This window comes from Mobula birostris, chromosome 9, assembly GCF_030028105.1.
Source record: "Mobula birostris isolate sMobBir1 chromosome 9, sMobBir1.hap1, whole genome shotgun sequence".
In the NCBI taxonomy this organism is placed as follows: domain Eukaryota; kingdom Metazoa; phylum Chordata; class Chondrichthyes; order Myliobatiformes; family Myliobatidae; genus Mobula; species Mobula birostris.
This window is the reverse complement of record NC_092378.1, coordinates 51,475,203-51,492,369: the sequence shown is the minus strand read 5'-3', so window position 1 is coordinate 51,492,369 and position 17,167 is coordinate 51,475,203. Positions and strand designations below refer to the sequence as shown.

The 17,167-nt window shown below is 43.4% G+C and overlaps 1 protein-coding gene across 2 annotated transcripts in view; it reads left to right on the top strand.

Moving 5' to 3' along the window:
- Positions 1 to 17,167, top strand: part of nup205 (nucleoporin 205) — a 127,444-nt gene that overhangs the window by 105,697 nt on the left and 4,580 nt on the right. For both annotated transcript variants that reach the window (XM_072268030.1, XM_072268032.1), the window contains 6 exons: positions 2,433 to 2,509; positions 11,883 to 12,011; positions 12,421 to 12,547; positions 13,638 to 13,804; positions 15,051 to 15,174; positions 15,523 to 15,651. In XM_072268030.1, coding sequence (XP_072124131.1) covers positions 2,433 to 2,509; positions 11,883 to 12,011; positions 12,421 to 12,547; positions 13,638 to 13,804; positions 15,051 to 15,174; positions 15,523 to 15,651 — 753 coding nt within the window. The remainder of the gene's footprint in view (positions 1 to 2,432; positions 2,510 to 11,882; positions 12,012 to 12,420; positions 12,548 to 13,637; positions 13,805 to 15,050; positions 15,175 to 15,522; positions 15,652 to 17,167) is intronic.

The following is a 17,167-nucleotide window of genomic DNA, read 5'->3' as shown; positions in this document are numbered from 1 at the left end:
GTAATTCCACTGTTCCACTACTGGAGGGCAGCACTGATGGGAGAGGCAACCCCCAACTGAGCTGGGATGCACTCTACAGCGCAAGTCTGACAACTGAGACCTTGTCCTAGCTACAACTGAGGCAACGCTGCTGCCTCGCCACCTGTCTCACTACCAAACAAGGGAAGCAGGCCTGCAGCAATCACTGCCCAACAGGGTCTTGCAGCTGCAAAAGAAACGTCCAAGACAGTCACTCACAGTTTCACTGCATGCCACCTTTAGGCCAACTTGAAGACACCAACTCTGGTGCCTCCGAGTAGCAGGCAGCAGCACGATCTTCACCCAGGTCAGCACTTCCGAAGCCAGTCCAGCTTCTCCTTCAGCCCAATGGCCTGGCTCGACATCCGCCAGCCCGCCTATACCAAACCACTGGCTGGCTCTTACAACACCCCGGCTGGCTACTCCAAACAATGAGCAGCTCACTGATGTGTTGGATCTGCTGTACAGGTAGTTGAGTCAAGAATAGTTTTACAATGTTAATAAGCACATTTAACAAGGGAAAAAGCACCTTCAGTTGGTCCTCTAGAGGCTCTTGCGTGCATACTGAATAAATCCATAATGGAATAATAACCATAATAGAATCAGTGAAAGACCACACCAACTTGGGCTTTCAAATAATGTGCAAAAGACAACAAACTGTGCAAATAAAAAAAGTAATAATAAAAAAGCAAATAAATATCAAGAACATGAAATGAAGAGTCCTTGAAAGTGAGTCCATAGGTTGTGGGAACATTTCATTGATAGGGCAAGTGAAGTTGTCTTCTTTGATTCAAGGGCTTGATGGTTGAGGGGAAATAACTTGGTGGTGTGAGTCCTAAGGCTCCTGTAACTTCTTCCTGATGGCAGCAGCGAGAAGGGAGCATGCCCTGACTACTGGAGGTCCCTGATGCTGGATGCTGCTTTCCTGCAACAGCATTTCTTGTAGATGTGCTCAGTGGCAGAGAGGACTTTACCCATGATGAAAGGTCATCCCAATCTGCAAGTTGATAGCCAGTAGTTGACATTGGGTAATTGAAAATTATGGCATAAGAATGAATGATCAGTTAATCTGTTTGCATGTGTTACACTGTTTGCAGTAGTATTACTTGGGGTGGCGGAGGGTGCACAGGAAAGGTGATATTAACCAGGGTCTCAGATGGCTGCTGGGTAGAGGTGATTACAGAATTGAAAACTGACAGGGCATAAGAAGGATGTTAAAACAAAAATGTGCATTTTCAAGTTCAGCCATGGTTTATCCAATGTACACATAGGTTATTAACCATGGGAGTAATTTCCTCTGGCTCTACAGTCTGCAGCTACTTTTAATCATGGCCTCTTGCATCTTTCTTTAATATCTATTTAATATTCATTTGCAAACAAGTTATACTTAACTAATACTATGCAAATCATGCCAATTCCTCACGGCAGTTCCTGATAGATGAAAGTTTTGCATAATCGGCTGTCGTCAGTATAAATCTGGATCGATGCAAGTATTTACCTGCTAACTTATCCATGAAGAAGGTATTAGAATTTGGCCCGTAAAAATTGGATAGTTTATTTACACATTTTGTCAAAGTATGCAAATTAGGAATATTGTGAAATTGTATCTTATCCGCAGTCGATGCTTTATGAGAGGAGGTACACTTTGCGAGGAAGCAGGGTCTCTATTCAATAGACACAAGAGTTTCTGCAGATGCTGGAAATTTTGAGCCACGCAAAATGCTGGAGGAGTTCAGCAAGTTAAACAGCATCTATGGAGGGGAATGAACAATTAACGTCTTGGGCTAAGACCTTTTATAAGGACTGGAAAGGAAAGGAGCTGAAGCCAGAATATGAAATTTTGGGGGGTGGAAGGGGTGCAAGCTGGCAGGTGATAGGTGAGACCAGCTGAGGGAGGGGGGTGAAGTGAGGAGCTGGAAGGTGATGGGTGGGACCAGCTGAGGGAGGGAGATGAAGTGAGGAGCTGGCAGGTGATAGGTGGGATGGGTAAAGGACAGAAGAAAGAATCTACATGGAGAGGACATTAGACCAGGGAACAAAGGAAAGGAGGTGATGAGCAAGTCACGAGGATGAGAAGGGAAAAGAAGGGATGAGAGGGCCATCATAATGGGGAATGGAAAAAAGAGAGAACTAGGTTGGGGGAAGGGGAGTGATTATCAGAGGTTTGAAAAATTGATGATTCATACAATCAGATTGGAGATAACTCAGACGGAATATGAAGTGTTGCTCCTACAACCTGAATTTGGCATCATCATGGCAGTAGAAGAGGCCATGGACAGACATGTGGTTCTGGGAATGGGAAGTCAAATTGAAATGAGTAGCCACTGGGTGAGCCTGCCTTTGTAGTGGGCAGAGCAAAGGTGCTCAACATGTAGAAATGCTGTTTTTAATTATGATGTTTTTCAATTTTTCAGGTGTGGTAAGTGAGATAGAAGCAGAAGGCAATTATGGTACAATTATGGAACTTAAAGGGCATATTGGACGTTTCCAGGTATTTATGTTTCTATTTAAAATGCTTGGTTCCCTGCTTGCTTTTCTCACTTCTTCCCTTTAGTACAGATTACTTTCATGTTGACCAACCAGTGTTACGTTCTTAATGCTGCTTCAGGTCCATACCTTCCAATGTTAGAATGTCCTTCCTGAGGTGTGATGCCCTGAACTGGCTAACCACAATTTTATGTGCCTTGCATACCTTCTACCCCTTTCTGTGCCAGCTCTCTTGTGAAAAGGCCAATATTGCTTTTCACTTTTCATTTTTCCTATCTGCTTGCTAGATGTGTTATGTTTTGGACGAGGTGATGATCCTGTACCCTTATTGACCAGGTTGGTGATTTGAGATTTATCATCCATACTTAGGATTTTGGTCTTTGCCAGGAATTTGGTTGATATTCTTATGATTGGAGTTGCACTCATCTGGGCAAATAATATTCTCTCACACTCCTTACAGATCCATAATTCCTTGAAAGTAGCATCACAGATAGATGGGTCATAAAGAGAGCTTTGGCACATTGGCCTTCATAAATCAATGTCCTGATTACAGGAGTTGGGATGTTATGCTGAGGTTGAATATGACAATTGTTATGCCAAGTTTGGAGAACTGTGGGCTGTTCTGGTTACATATATACAGGACAGGTATCAATAAGATTAAAAGAGTAAAGGAAAATTTATAAGGATGTTGCCAGGATTAGAGAAACTGAGTTGTAGGGAAAGGTTGAATATGTTTGGACTTTATTCTCAAGAGCGTAGGGGAATGAGGGGAAATCTTATAGAGGTATACAAAATTATGAGGAGTTTGATAGTGTGAATGCATGTAGGCTTTTTCCCTTCAGGTTGGATGAGGCTAGAACTAGATGTGATCGGTTTCAGGTACAAGGTGAAGTATTACAGGGGAATCTGAGGTGAAACTTCTTCACTCAGCAGGTGGTGAGAGTGTGGAATGAACTGCCAGCAGAAGTGGTAGATGTGAGTTTGATTGTGACATTTAAAAGAAGTTTGGATAGGGACATGGATGAGAGCTTCAAGTTCCTGGGTGTCAAGATCTCTGAGGATCTAATGTGGTCCCAACATATTGATATACTAAAGAAGGCAAGACAGCGGCTATACTTTATTAGGAGTTTGAAGAGATTTGGCATGTCAACAAATACGCTCAAAAGCTTCTATAGTTGTATCATGGACAGCATTCTGACACACTGCATCACTGTCTGGTATGGAGAGGGTACTTCACAGGACCAAAAGCAGCTGCAGAAGGTTGTAAATTTAGTCAGCTCCATCTTGGGCACTAGGTTACTAAGTACCCATGACATCTTCAGGGAGCGGTGTCTCAGAAAGACAGCGTCCATTATTAAGGACCTCCAGCATCCAGGGCATGCGCTTTTCTCACTGTTACCATCAGGTAGGAGGTACAGAAGTCTGAAGGCACACACTCAGCGATTCAGGAACAGCTTCTTCCCCTCTGCCATCTGATTCCTAAATGGACTTTGAAGCTTTGGACACTACCTCACTTTTTTAATATACAGTATATCTGTTTTTGTACATTTTTAAATAATCTATTTAATATACGTAATTGATTTACTTGTTTATTATTGTTTTATTTTATTTATTATTATTTTTTTCTCTCTGCTAGATTATGTATTGCATTGAACTGCTGCTGCTAAGTTAACAAATTTCATGTCACATGCCGGTGATAATAAACCTGATTCTGATTCTAGACAGCTATGGTCTGGGTGCAGGTAGTTGGGACTTGGAAGTTTCAGGCTGGCATGAACTAGATGGGCTGAAGTGCCTGTTTATACGCTGTAGTGCTCCATGACTCTATGACTATGACTCGGTACAAGCTGTGCCTGAGTAATGACCAGGTTCCTTATTGAGAAATATCCTTAAATCAGTTTTGTTTGTGAATCAGAAAACATACACAAATCACTGGATATTATATATTATATTATAACAGTTGCTATAAGTGCAGTGAGATGAGAAATGAGTTCTGCTGTTCATAGGAGTAAATGTATATACTTACACCATATTTTTGATTTTAACACTATTTTGAGAGCTCATTCATATGTGTAGGTGCCCATAAGCTGGGGATTTGTAACCTAGGAATAGTCTACAGTGGGAAGCTTTAGAGCATCAATTTGAGTCTTTTGCAACCTTCTCCCCAGTCTCTAACTTGCTCCTGTGCCCATAGCATTTATGACTTTGGTTGTCTAGAACTGCTGATTTGACATGGGCTCTCTGTGGCAGGTGAGTAGTTACTTAAGCTTTGTTAATGTTGGAGAAGTTTTGTAGAATTGAGAAAGCAGTTGCTCAGAGCAGGGCATGCGGTGTCTGACCTGTTGATACCATGGTATTGATGAGGCTGATCCAGGTGAGGTGCTGCTCAGTTGTATTTCCCCAGGCAGATGATATTGGAGAATTCCACATTGAAAAGAGAATGTATGGTATTAGACTCTGGGTGATTGGAAGTGGTCATTATTATGCCATTGTATGACTTGAGGCAGAAATTGGTATGTTCTTGGTAAAAGGGTTAAGTGTTATGGGAAGTAGATGGAAGAATGGGGTTGAACAAAAGAACTCATACTTATCAATGAGTAGAGTAGTGTAGTGATCCGATCTGTATGCAAGACAAGCTTTTCACTGTATCTTGGTATATGTGACCATAGTAAACCAGTTCCAAAGAACCACCATCAGTGAATGGTGGAGCAGACTTCATGGACTGAATGGCCTAATTTTGCTCCTATATCATGTGCTGTTATGGAGTGTTCCTTGCCTATAATGACCATGTTCTGTGGGCCCTGTGGCATGATAACATGGATTGCTGCTTCAGTTAAGTAGCTGCAAGTCATAAACACCAAATCCAGAGCAACATGCAACAAAGTGCTGAAGGAACTCAGCAAATCAGGCAGCATCTGTGAAAATAAATAAACAGTTGACATTTCAGGCCGAGACCTTTCGTCAGGACTGGAAGGGAAGGGGGAAGATGCCAGAATAAAGATGGGAGGTTGGGGGGGGGGGGGGAAGGAGGACAAGCAATAAGGTGATAGATGAAGCCAGGTGGGTGAAGGAGGGGTGATAAAGTAAGAAACTGGAAGGTGATAAGTGGAAAAGTTAAAGGGCTAGAGAAGAAGGAATCTGATATGAGAGGAGAGTGGACAATGGGAAACAGGAAAGAAAGAGGGATACCAAGGGGAGGTGTTAGGCAGGTGAGGAAAAGAGGTAAGAGGGCAGAGTGGGGAATGGAAGGGGGGGGGGAATTACTGGAAGGAGAAATCGATGTTCGTGCCATCAGGTTGGAGGGTATCCGGACAGAAAATGAGGTGTTGCACCTCCACCCTGAGAGTGGCAAAAGAGAAGGCCGTGGACTGACATGTCGGAACAGGAACAGAGGGAGGAGTTAAATGGTTGGCTACTGGGAAATTCTGTTTTCGACAATGTGGTCCTTCAACTACATGGCCTCTGGCTTTGGCTCCAGCCCCGACCTTGGCCGCCATCATCTTCAAGTCGACTCCTTCCTTGCTGCCACTGGATCTCAGGGTTCCCTTCCCCACCCCACCACTCTCCAACCCCAGGTCTCTCAGGCTCCCTCGTCACCTCTTGGGTCTTCAGAGCCTCCATCTTTCTTCCTCCCTCCCCCCTCACCCTTCCCTAAACACCCCAACATTACCCCCCTCCTCTGATGCTACCGACTCTCCTCCACCCTCTGAACCCTGCCGTGTCTTCACCATTCCCTCCACCCTTCACCTCTCTGAGGCAGAACCTTCTGTCCTCAGCAAGGATCTTAGTCTCCCCGCCCACACCTTAGTGAGTTCCGCGCCCACCACAACACCAAGCTTTTCTTCTCTCCCTTCCATCTCTGAGCTTTCTTCTTTGGCAAGAATTCCCCACCCTGCACTGATGACTCCTTCCGTCTCCAACTATCCTCCTCTTCTTGGACACCCTACTCTGGATCGTTTCAGCTTGAATTTCCAATGAGATGTCAACCAGCTTGACCTGCACTCCTCTTTCCTCCTTCAACCTTATACCCCCTGAACCACTCTCACTGCAACAATCTCAACCTTGCCATCAAAACCCACAGACAAAGGGAGTGCCGTTGTAATGTGGCAGACTGACCTCCAGCTTGCTGAGGCCAGGCAGCAATTCTCAGGCCCCTTGAAAAGGACCCAACTCGAGACTCTCAAGCCACTGCCTCCTGCCCAGTCACTAATTTCATCAAATCTGGAGGTCTCCCATCCACTACCAAGTTCTGTAAAGTTCCCTTACTCCACACTAGTCATTTCTATGTCCTACCCAAGATCCACAAACCTGACTGACTGGGTGCCCAATGTCTCTGCCTACTCCTGCCCCACTGAACTTGTGTCCGCATACTTGACTCCATTCTATACTCCTGGGTTCAGTACCTTCCCATTTACAACCGTGACACTTCATATGCTTGTGATCTCAACAACTTACAATTCCCTGGCCCTGACCACTTCATTTTCATCTTGGATGTCCAGTCCCTATACATTTCTATCTCCCATCAAGAAGACCTTAAAGCTCCAGCTTCTTTCACGATAAAAGACCCAACCAATTCTCCTCACCACCACCCTCCTCTGTCTGGCAGAACTGATCCTTGCCCTCAACAATTTCTTCTTTGGCTCCTCCCACTTTCTAAAAATTCAAGGGGGAGCCGTGGTCCCCAGCTATGCCTGCCTTTTTGTTTGCTACATGGTACAGTCCATGTACCAAGCCTTTTCTGGTAATGCTCCCCAACTGTTTCTGTGCTACATTGATGACTGCATTGGTGCTGTTTCGTGCACCCATGCTGAGCTCATCAATTTCATCAACTTTGCCTTCAACTTCCACCCGGTCTTTAAATTCACTTGGTCCGTTTCTGGCGCCTCTCTCCTCTTTCTCGATTTCTCTGTCTGACAAACTGTCTACTGACATCTTTTATGAACCTACTGATTCCCATAGCTATCTTAACTCTCCCTTCCCACGCTGTCTCTTGTAAAACTGCTATTCCTCTTTCTCAGTTCCTTTGTCTCTGCCACATCTGTTCGCAGGATGAGGCTTTCCTTTCCAGGACAGATGCCCTCCTACAAAGAGCAGGGCTTCCTTTAATGTGCCATTGATGCTGCCCTCGCCTGCATCTGTACTCACCCCATTTTCCCACAGCCTTAACAGGGATCAAGTTCCTCTTGTCCTCACCTACCACCCCATGAGACTCCACAACCAATGTGCATTTCTGCTATCTTCAACCGGATTACATCTTTAATCCCACCTCGCTGCCCGCATTGCACAGGTGTAGTTCCCTCTCTGATTTCTTAGTCCTTTTGTCCCTCCCCATGATTCTGCCTCCTGGGAGCGTGAGAAATGCTACACCTGCCCACTTACCACCTCCTCGCCTCCGTTCAGGGCCCCAGGCAGTCCCTCCCGGTGAGGCAACACTTCACCTGCAAATCTGTTGGGGTTTGTCTATTATATCTGGGGCTCTTGATGCGACCTCCTCTGCGTTGGTCTACCTTAATTTATATCGGATCACTTTGTCCAGAACGTCTGCTCCATTTGTCAAAAGTTGAATATCTTGGTGGTGGCTAACCATTTTAATTCCTATCCCCACTTCCATTCCGACGTGTCAGTCCAAGCCCACCACTTCATGGAGAAGGAGCAACACCTTATATTCCAACCTGACGGCACGAACATCGAATTTTCCTTCCAGTAAATTTTTTTCATCTTCTTTTCCCTTCTCCCTTCCCTCCTCTATTCCCCACTCTGGCATCTTATCACTTCTCTCTTGCCCCTGGTGCTGCTCCTTCCCTTTCTCCGATGGTCTACTCTCCTCTCCTAACAGATTCCTCCTTCTCCAGCCCTTTACCTTTCCCATTCACCTGGCTTCACCTATCACCTATCCTATCCTCCTTCCCCTCCCCTCTACCATTTTATTATGACATCTTCCGCTTTCCTCCCCAGTCCTGATGAAGGGCTCGGCCTGAACCATTGACTGTTCATTAATTTTCACAGATGCTGCCTGACCTGCTGAGTTCCTCCAACCTTTTGTGTGTAGTAGCTGCAAGTTTTTTAAAAAAAATTAGCCCCAAGAACTGCTTCGTTAAAAAATAAATCGGATGACAACTCCACATTCTGCCAAACGTCGTTCTAACACTAATTATAATTAGATTAGTCTTGATGTATTCTTACTGTTTCCTGGAGTTTGTTGTTAACACAACAACTGTCAAATTCATTTCTAACAGCCGTTGTACTTCAAAGCTCTGGTGCTAATTTTCTGGGATAATCTCTTCTGGGATAAGCAAACTTTTCACAGCTTAGGATGCAACCCCAGCTCTACTGAAATATCTGTTAGGTTTAAGACTGGTGTCTTTTCATATTATGTTGCAAAATACGTACTGATTCCACATTCATTTCATCTTATCTTATGTGAACACAATCTTGCGCTCTCTGTCAGCTCTTTAATTATCTATTATTAAGATTAGTCTCTTCTTTTACTGAGGACTTTCCAACTCATGTACTCAGTGTTTATTTATTATTTACCAGTCTTTGTGTATGTATAGTTTTTCATTGAGTCTATTATATTTCTTTATTTTCTTAGAAGTGCCTAGAAGAAAATGAATCTCAAAGTAGTACCCGGTGACATATGTGTACTTTGAAGATAAATTTACTTTGAACTTTGCGATTTGAAAATTAAATTAGAACAATTATATAGAATCGCTGTCATTTCTTATTTCCCAATATTAACTCCCAAGCTCATCCTGAAAGGGATTAATATTGACTTTAGCATTAGTTTTCAACATCAGTAAACATGGAGCTGTTTCTGGATCCATCTTTGTCAGCCTTCAGCCCTATTCAATTTTCTATAAGTTAAGCTGCATATAGATTGCTTCATTTTCTGAGGATTTGTGAGTACTTTGTGCAATCATCACTGAACATGCCCATTTTTTGACCATGAGGTGGGTGAGCCAGGTTACTGCCTAGAGAAGCTCCAGTAGTGATACCCTGGAGTTTAGATGATCCACCTCAAACAATCACAGACGTTGTTCTAATGCCCAGAATGGCTCCAGCTATTATGTGTTTTGTCCTTTGAGTCCTTGATCTTCAGTTTTACCAGGGCTTCTTGATGACGAAGGCACTTGGACCAGACTTGTGCTGAGATGTGGTCTGAAGGAAAGCCCTACTGGCACTGGTGATCAGATTATCAGAGTAATTTGAATGCATTGCCAGTGATACTTACCAAGACCACTGGCCAAATGCTCAGTTAAATGCCTGTCTTGTGACTCTACTCCAACAACTTGGCCAGAGGCACAGTTAGTTCAAGAGCACAAGTCTTGAGTCCTACAGCTCTTGTCTGAGTCTGATACCCAGTGTGTGAGCTACTTCTTTGATTATCAGGAATAGTGAATCAGATCAGCTTTGATGCTATGAAATGTATCGTCACTCGACACTGCTGAATGTGATGGCGTAAGCACAAAATAATCTGCAGATGCTGGGGTCAAAGCAACACTCACAATACGCTGGAGGAACTCAGCAGGTCGGGCAGCATCCGTGGAAAAGATCAGTCGACGTTTCGGGCCGGAACCCTTCGTCGAATGTGACTGCGAATGCATCACCCATGCTTTGGGATCCACCATTGTTGGGGGACTAGAGATTTTCTTTGCGCCTCCTCCCAGTTTACTGTTTATTTTTCTGTCACCATTCACAGTTGTAGAGCTTTGATTTCTTCCATTAGTTATCGGATCACTTAGTCCTGTCCGTTGCAATACTGCTTTTACTGCATTACAATTTCATTATGTTGGCACCGTGTGGCCGTCTCTCTAATCACTGATTGCAATAAAAGCTGCTGCTGATGGTCTACGTTGCCTTATGACCTCCCAGTTGTGTATTGAGTTGGTCCCATTTTGGCATGATGGTGGTGTCACACATCCAGAGGAGGGTATTGCCTGTGTGAAGCAATGGATCGGTCTCCGCTATGGAGTGCACTGGTCATTCCTACCACTGCTGTCAAGGAATGGTGCACCTAGGAATAAACAGTTTTTGCAGATGCTGAAATCCAGAGCAGCACACACAAAATGCTGGGGGAGCTCAGCAGGTCAGGTACCATTTACAGAGGGGGATAAACAGTGGACCCTTCAGGCTAGGGAAGGGTCGCGGCCTGAGAAATCAGTTGCTTTATTCCCCTCCAGAGATGCTGGCTGACTTGCTGAGTTTTTGCTGAATGATGCATCTAGACCAGGTTTATTAGTAAAAATGATGGCAGTTCAATTGCTCCCTTACATTGACTTGTTCACCATCTGTACAATCCCAATATGGTAGAATTATCATCTTGCACTTGTCTGGCTCAATCGGAGGTGCTGGCATCAAACTACCCTTGGTGATGGGCAGTGAAACTTCCTTCCCAGTGTATGGTACAGTCCTGGTGCAGGGTTTCAATCCAAACCGTCAACTATCTCTTTGCTGGCACAGATGCTGCCTGATCTGAGTTTTTGCAGCAGCTTGTTTTTTTTTAATTCTGTATGTGCTTATTCTGACCTGGAGTACTAATTCATCAGTAAAGGAAAATTGGTATTGAGGAAGGGGTTTCGTGTTTGTGTTTGAGCTGACGAATTGAGATAATGAGATCATGGTTTCTGAGGTCGATATTCAAGGCCCACAGGGCTGTCACACATGCGTGTCACTGTTCTGTTGCCTCAACTAGATTTGTGCCACTTGTAGGGTAAGATATATTCAGGGACTATCATGGAGAAATGTGATGTGTTGGCTGTATGTGATGTTTCTTTGTTGCTGGACTATTCTGCAGGGTATTTTCCTCATTAAAACAAAATTCCTCAAGGTGTTCATGAAGAAAACTGAGTTTCAGCTGGGGAATAAATTTGCTGTGTCTAAATCCAGTACTTTTAACTCCTCTGAGTAGCCTTACCAACTTTACTATTGCTATGTTTAGAAACTTCTGAATGACTTGCTAGGCTACTTCTGGGAGCAATTGAGAGCCAAGGACATTGCTATGAGTCTGGAGCTGCACTTCAATCAGCTAGTAATGAATGGCAGATTTTCTTCACTGAAGGACATTAGTACACCAGATGTGTTCTTGTGTCTATACAGTATTGGTGTTACTTAGTTTTGAGTCAGTTGATTTCTAGACTTATGGAAACCTCATGGCCTGGTCCCATCTTTACAAATTGAGGGCAATAATTTGTAGTGTACTTCTAGATTTAAAGGATTTATGTGGAAAGCTTTTCTATTTGCACTTCTCAAATCAACTATACAAAGGCAAAGTTGAAACTGTTTTTACACATGGTGCATCTTACAGTATGATTATCTTTTCAATAAAGAGCAACTCATTTTCGGTCTTACTGACCTCTGGCTTCTTCTTTGACTCCCAGCGTCAGTGTCTGGCCCTGCTCAGCCGCTTTACTGTCTCAGACCGACTTTCTGAGTTCAAAAAGCAGCAGGAAGGCTCTCAAGTTGGTGGGGTTAACAAGAGGGATGAAATGGAACTTGCAATGCAACAGGTATGGATCCAGTTAGTGTCCTGTCTTTTGTCTGTGATATGTAGAAGAGGGAATTACCCTGATTTGAAAGTAAATGATACTAGTTTTAGTCTGAACTTAGTTTTTGTTGCTTTTAAAAATGGACAGGTTAATATACTGATCGAATCAATCAACTTAAATGAAGGGAAATGTTAGTTAATTGACGTGATACATAATTAATTTCAAGCAAGTGAGGTGGGTTTTAATACATAGGAGGTTTAACCATGCCCAGTGCAAGTGTGCTTTCTGTGAACACAACCTGCAGGTTGGCAGAGAACTCAAATTCTACCAGGGATCATGTCTAGCTAATTGGCAGAAAGAAATCTAATTTTCTGATACCTTGGTTTGGAAAGTGAGTTTGACATAAGCAATAGTTCTGTTTTTCTTGCAGATTTGTGCAAACGTGGTTCAGTATTGTCAAACGCTTCTGATACAAAGCAGTCTTGGATCCCAGCATACTATTTGCCTCTTTACTCCTAGCCTTGCTGAAGGGACATCTCGAGAAGGTACCCGGCAAGGTAAGCAACTTCATGCCTCCTTATAAGCACATACTCCAGTGCATTCCTCTCCCACTGATTCCTGATCTGCAATTAAATCTTCCCAGAGTTACAACAAAGTACGTAGTTTGGCTGTAACTTTGCCTAACTCATTTTGACTGTAGCTTCTGAGAGACTGGGCATAACTATAACCAGTGCATTCATCATACTGTGTTTGGTGTTTGGAAATCTTACTGTGACCACATGTGACTGTAAACTCTGTTTGGCTGGGTGTAACTAACTAAATACCTTACAACCAGGTGGGACTATGATTCCCACATGGCCACTTTGATGGTGTACATTGTATAACTGGCAGAGTTTTCTAAACCTCCCCTTAATTTCTTTTCAGTCTGTAAAACTATAAGCCAGACCCTTAGGCCATTTGGCCCTTCAAGTCTGCTCTGCCATCCGATCATGGCTGATTTTATTATCCCTCTCCACCCCATTCTCCTGCCTCAACCTTTGGCTTGTTCAAGAGAATCAGTCTTTTTCTGATTAGATGTGCATTAGATTTTTTTATTTATGGGCATTTGAGACTAAAAGATTGAATTACCATTTAATGTGTACCTACTGTAAGTTTTCAGCAAGCTTTCCTGCAAAGATTGACTCCATTGTTGCCTATAAATATTATCCACACATAGACAGTTAATATTTGTAACAGTGTTATGCAGGTATCATAGTCTCCTGCCTCAGAATCCTGGTGGATCCACATTGTCTCTTGCTGGAAACTCTTTGTAACAGCATGGTGACTGAAATAATGCCATGCAGCTCCCTGTAAAAGATGTGCAATAGAGAGAATAAAAGAGTTGCACGAGAACAGAGCCTGTGGGAAGATAAAGACAAAATAGGACATACAAGAAATGTTAGTACAACTAGGACAATGTTATGCAGTTTCAAGTTGCAGTCATTATTTTTGACAGAGGCAATATCGCATAAATACACCTTTTGTTTGTCACCTCAGTGATAGCTGATGTATCTTAATTTATTGAAGGAAGTCTTTGACCAGCCTAAAGATGCTGGCATTTCCCTTCTTGAGTTATAGTGACAAATGTTTTTTCTCCCCTATTTACAGATGCTCAGCTGGCAATGGTTCCTTACTGGAGGCTGCCCAGTCTTGGAGTCGTGCTGTTCCTATTGAAGCAGAGTGCAAATGATTTCTTCAGCAGCTACGAGAGCCACCGGCAGAGTGTGACTAAATATCAGAATCTGCAACATCTTCCCCCGGATGAAATAAAGGAGGTAGCTGTTTTCTATAGTTTGTGATTTGAAAACTTGAACAGATGCCCTACCCTCAGGGATTAACAGTGTTGCAAGATAATTTTAATTATAGTACTGTGCACAAGTCTTAGGCACGTATATGTAGCTAGGGTGCCCAAGACTTTTGCACAGTACAGTAGTAATTTTATGTATTGTACTGTACTACTGCAAAAAAAAAAACAAATTTCATGATATATGTGAGTGATGATAAACCTGATTTGGATGTGGTGAAGTTCCTAGCGCCGGATATAGGTAATAATCCAAAGGAAGAAATGTGGGCTTTTTCCTCAAGCGTCTGCATTACAGTCACAACTGTTAATGGCATTTCTCTGTAACTTGGATGATGAGTCACAAGACCGTATATTGAAGCTTGGCGGTAATGGGTGTCATTGTGAACACGGTAAATTGCTAATGCTTGGTAGTCTGTCAAATAGGTTAGTGCTCAAGCAATGAGAGAAATCGGTTGAGAGGAAAGCCAGTTATCAGAGCTGATCAGATGTCTGATCATATCAACTGCCTCCGTGAGCTTTCCTGGATCACCACATTTTCTCTTCCAAAGAGAGTCAATGAGATTTGCATCATTCTTATATAGAGAATAATATTGGTATTCCCCATGTCTCCACTGAAGGACAATATTTGTGTCTTTGTAAAGTTCCAGTTATGTTCTAACAACTATAAACAGCAACAAATGATGCAAAAAACACAAAATGATGGAGGAACTCAGCAGGTCACGCAACATCTCTGGAAATGAATAGAACAGTCGACATTTCAGGCCAAGATCCGTCAGGACTGAGAAGAAAGGGGGCAGACACTGGTCTCTTCTCATCTGCCTGTCACCTCCCCTGGGTCTCTCTTGTCTCTCTTAACCCCTCCCCCCAACAAGCCTTTGCTTTCTCCTTTGGTCCACTCTCCTCTCCCATCAGATTCCTTTCTCTCCAGCCCTTTACTTTTCTTACCCACCTGGCTTCACCTATCACCTTCTAGCTATGCTCCATCTCCTCCACCAACCTTTTCATTATGGTGTCTTCCCCCTTCCTTTCCAGTCCTGAAGAAGGGTCTTGGCTTGAAACGTTGACTGTTTATTCATTTCTATAGATTCTGCCTGACCTGCTGAGTTCCTCCAGCATTTTTGCTGTGGTACTTTGGATTTCCAGTCTCTGCAGAATTTCTCGTGTTTAACAGATGACGTTACTGTTCAGCTGACCGACTCACTGTCTTGTGTTCACAGCTGTGTCAAGCATTAGTACTGGCTGGTGTGGACAAGATTTCGGCTGCTCAGCGACAGGTCCTGGCCAGGCGACGGCTTGTGCACCAGATTAACCACAGAGCGGAGCTGCTGTCCCTCTATTGCTGTATCCTTTATTACTGGTGCCCTCACACTTCACTGGCTTCTAATGAAATCCACTTCATTTCCATAACTGGTCCCAGCTGCTGCTTAATTATTGCCTGCTTTAGTGAAAGGAGTGTCTGGAACTTGGCGGTGGCGGCGATAAATAACGTGCCAGTTTAGCAGTGTGGCTGTAAGTAATGCCTCCAGTTGGGAGGGAGTTAGGGTGTGGATAATATCTTTGGTCTGGAGGAGTGAAGAGGAAGTGGGTGGGGGAAAGGTAAATAAAGTCTCTGATTTGGTGAGGGAGGGGGAGAGTTGAAATTGAACTCGAGTTTCCAGTTTTCTTCTTTGACTCATTTTAACTTTTCAGACATTGTGGAAAACTGCCTCTTCATCCTGTGGCGCCATTTGGAGTATTATTTCCTGTACTGTGTCCCCTCAGATACTCAAGATTTTTTGAATGTCCTGGGCGGGGCATACCAAGGCAGGGAACATCAAGGTGAGAAGCAGGTTTGCAGATAAACTTTGCAAGTTGCTGACTGGCATTAGGTCAGTCATTTTAATCTCAAGTGTTAAAGTCCATGTGTACACCACATGTTATTGTTATCGCGGTCTAACTTGTGCATCACTTCTATTATTCTATTATTTCCATGGATGCTACAGCAGTGAAGTGGCTAGCACGATGGGTCATTGCAGTTCGGAGTTCAATTCCAGCATTGCTTGTAAGGAGTTTGTATGTTTTCCCCATGACTGTAGGTTTCCTCTAGGTTCTCTAGTTTCTTGTCGCAGTCCAAAAGTGTACCAGTTTGTTGGTTAATTGTAAATTGTCCTGTGATTAGGCTTAAGTTAAATAGATGGGTTTTTTGGGAGTCTTTGGGTTACTATGGACTGTTCCAAGCTGTATCTCTAAATTATAAAACTGTATTATCCAGTGCAATAGGTCACAAACTGAATTGGGGGAGCTTGTACCAAGGTTGTGATCTTCTAGCTGCAGTGCTGAAAACTTGCTCTTCAGAATCAGCCACAATGCTAACTAAGCTGTTCCAGTACCATTAAAACACTGGCATGTACTTCATGATGTGAAAAGTTGTCCAGGTGTATCCTATTTACAAAGGGCAGATTCATTCTGGCTAACTACCACTCCGTCAGTCTGCTCTTAATCCTGTACGATGTATTACAGGTTAAGTCAATAGTAAGGAAGGCAAATGCAATGTTAGACCCAAGAGATTCTGGAGATGCTGGAATGTTAGCTTCATTTTGAGAGGACTAGATTATACTGTAACAGCAAGGATGTAATGCTGAGGTTTTATAAGGCATTAGTCAGACCACATTTCAAGTATTGTGAGCAGTTTTGGGCCCCATAATCTAAAAGAATATATTGGATTTGGAGAGGGTCTTGAGAAAATTCACAAGAATAATCCTGGGAATGGAAGGGTTAAAATTCTGAGTGTTTGATGGCTCTGGACCTCATTCGAATAATGAAAGGTGTAGATATAGTGGACCGAGAGAGGATGTTTCCAACAGTGGGGATATCTAGGACCGGAGAGCACAGCTTCAGATAGAGGGATGTCCCTTCAGAACAGAGATGAGAGGGAATTTCTTTATCCAGAGGGTGGTGAATCTGTGGAATGTATCACCACAGACAGCTGTGGAAACCAAGTCATTGGGTTTATTTAAAGCAGAGCTTGGTAGGTTCTTAATTAGTAGGGGTGTCATAGGTTTTTAGGAGGAGAATGGGGTTGAGAAGGAAAATAAACCAGCCATGATCAAATGGCAGAGCAGACTCATAGACTTAATTCTGCTCCTATGTCTTAAGGTGTAGACCATTCAATATATTGAGCCTGCTTCGCCTTTGGCAGAGCTATCAACGGCAGTCACCACCAGCCAGTCCACTGATATCCTGTGTAGACTTTAGCAGGGCGGGTCACGTTAGGGTTCACAATCACAATCCCATTTCCGACCAAGGAGCAGAGTTTCAGAGGTGAGGTGAGCGTACTACCTTTGACATCAGGGCA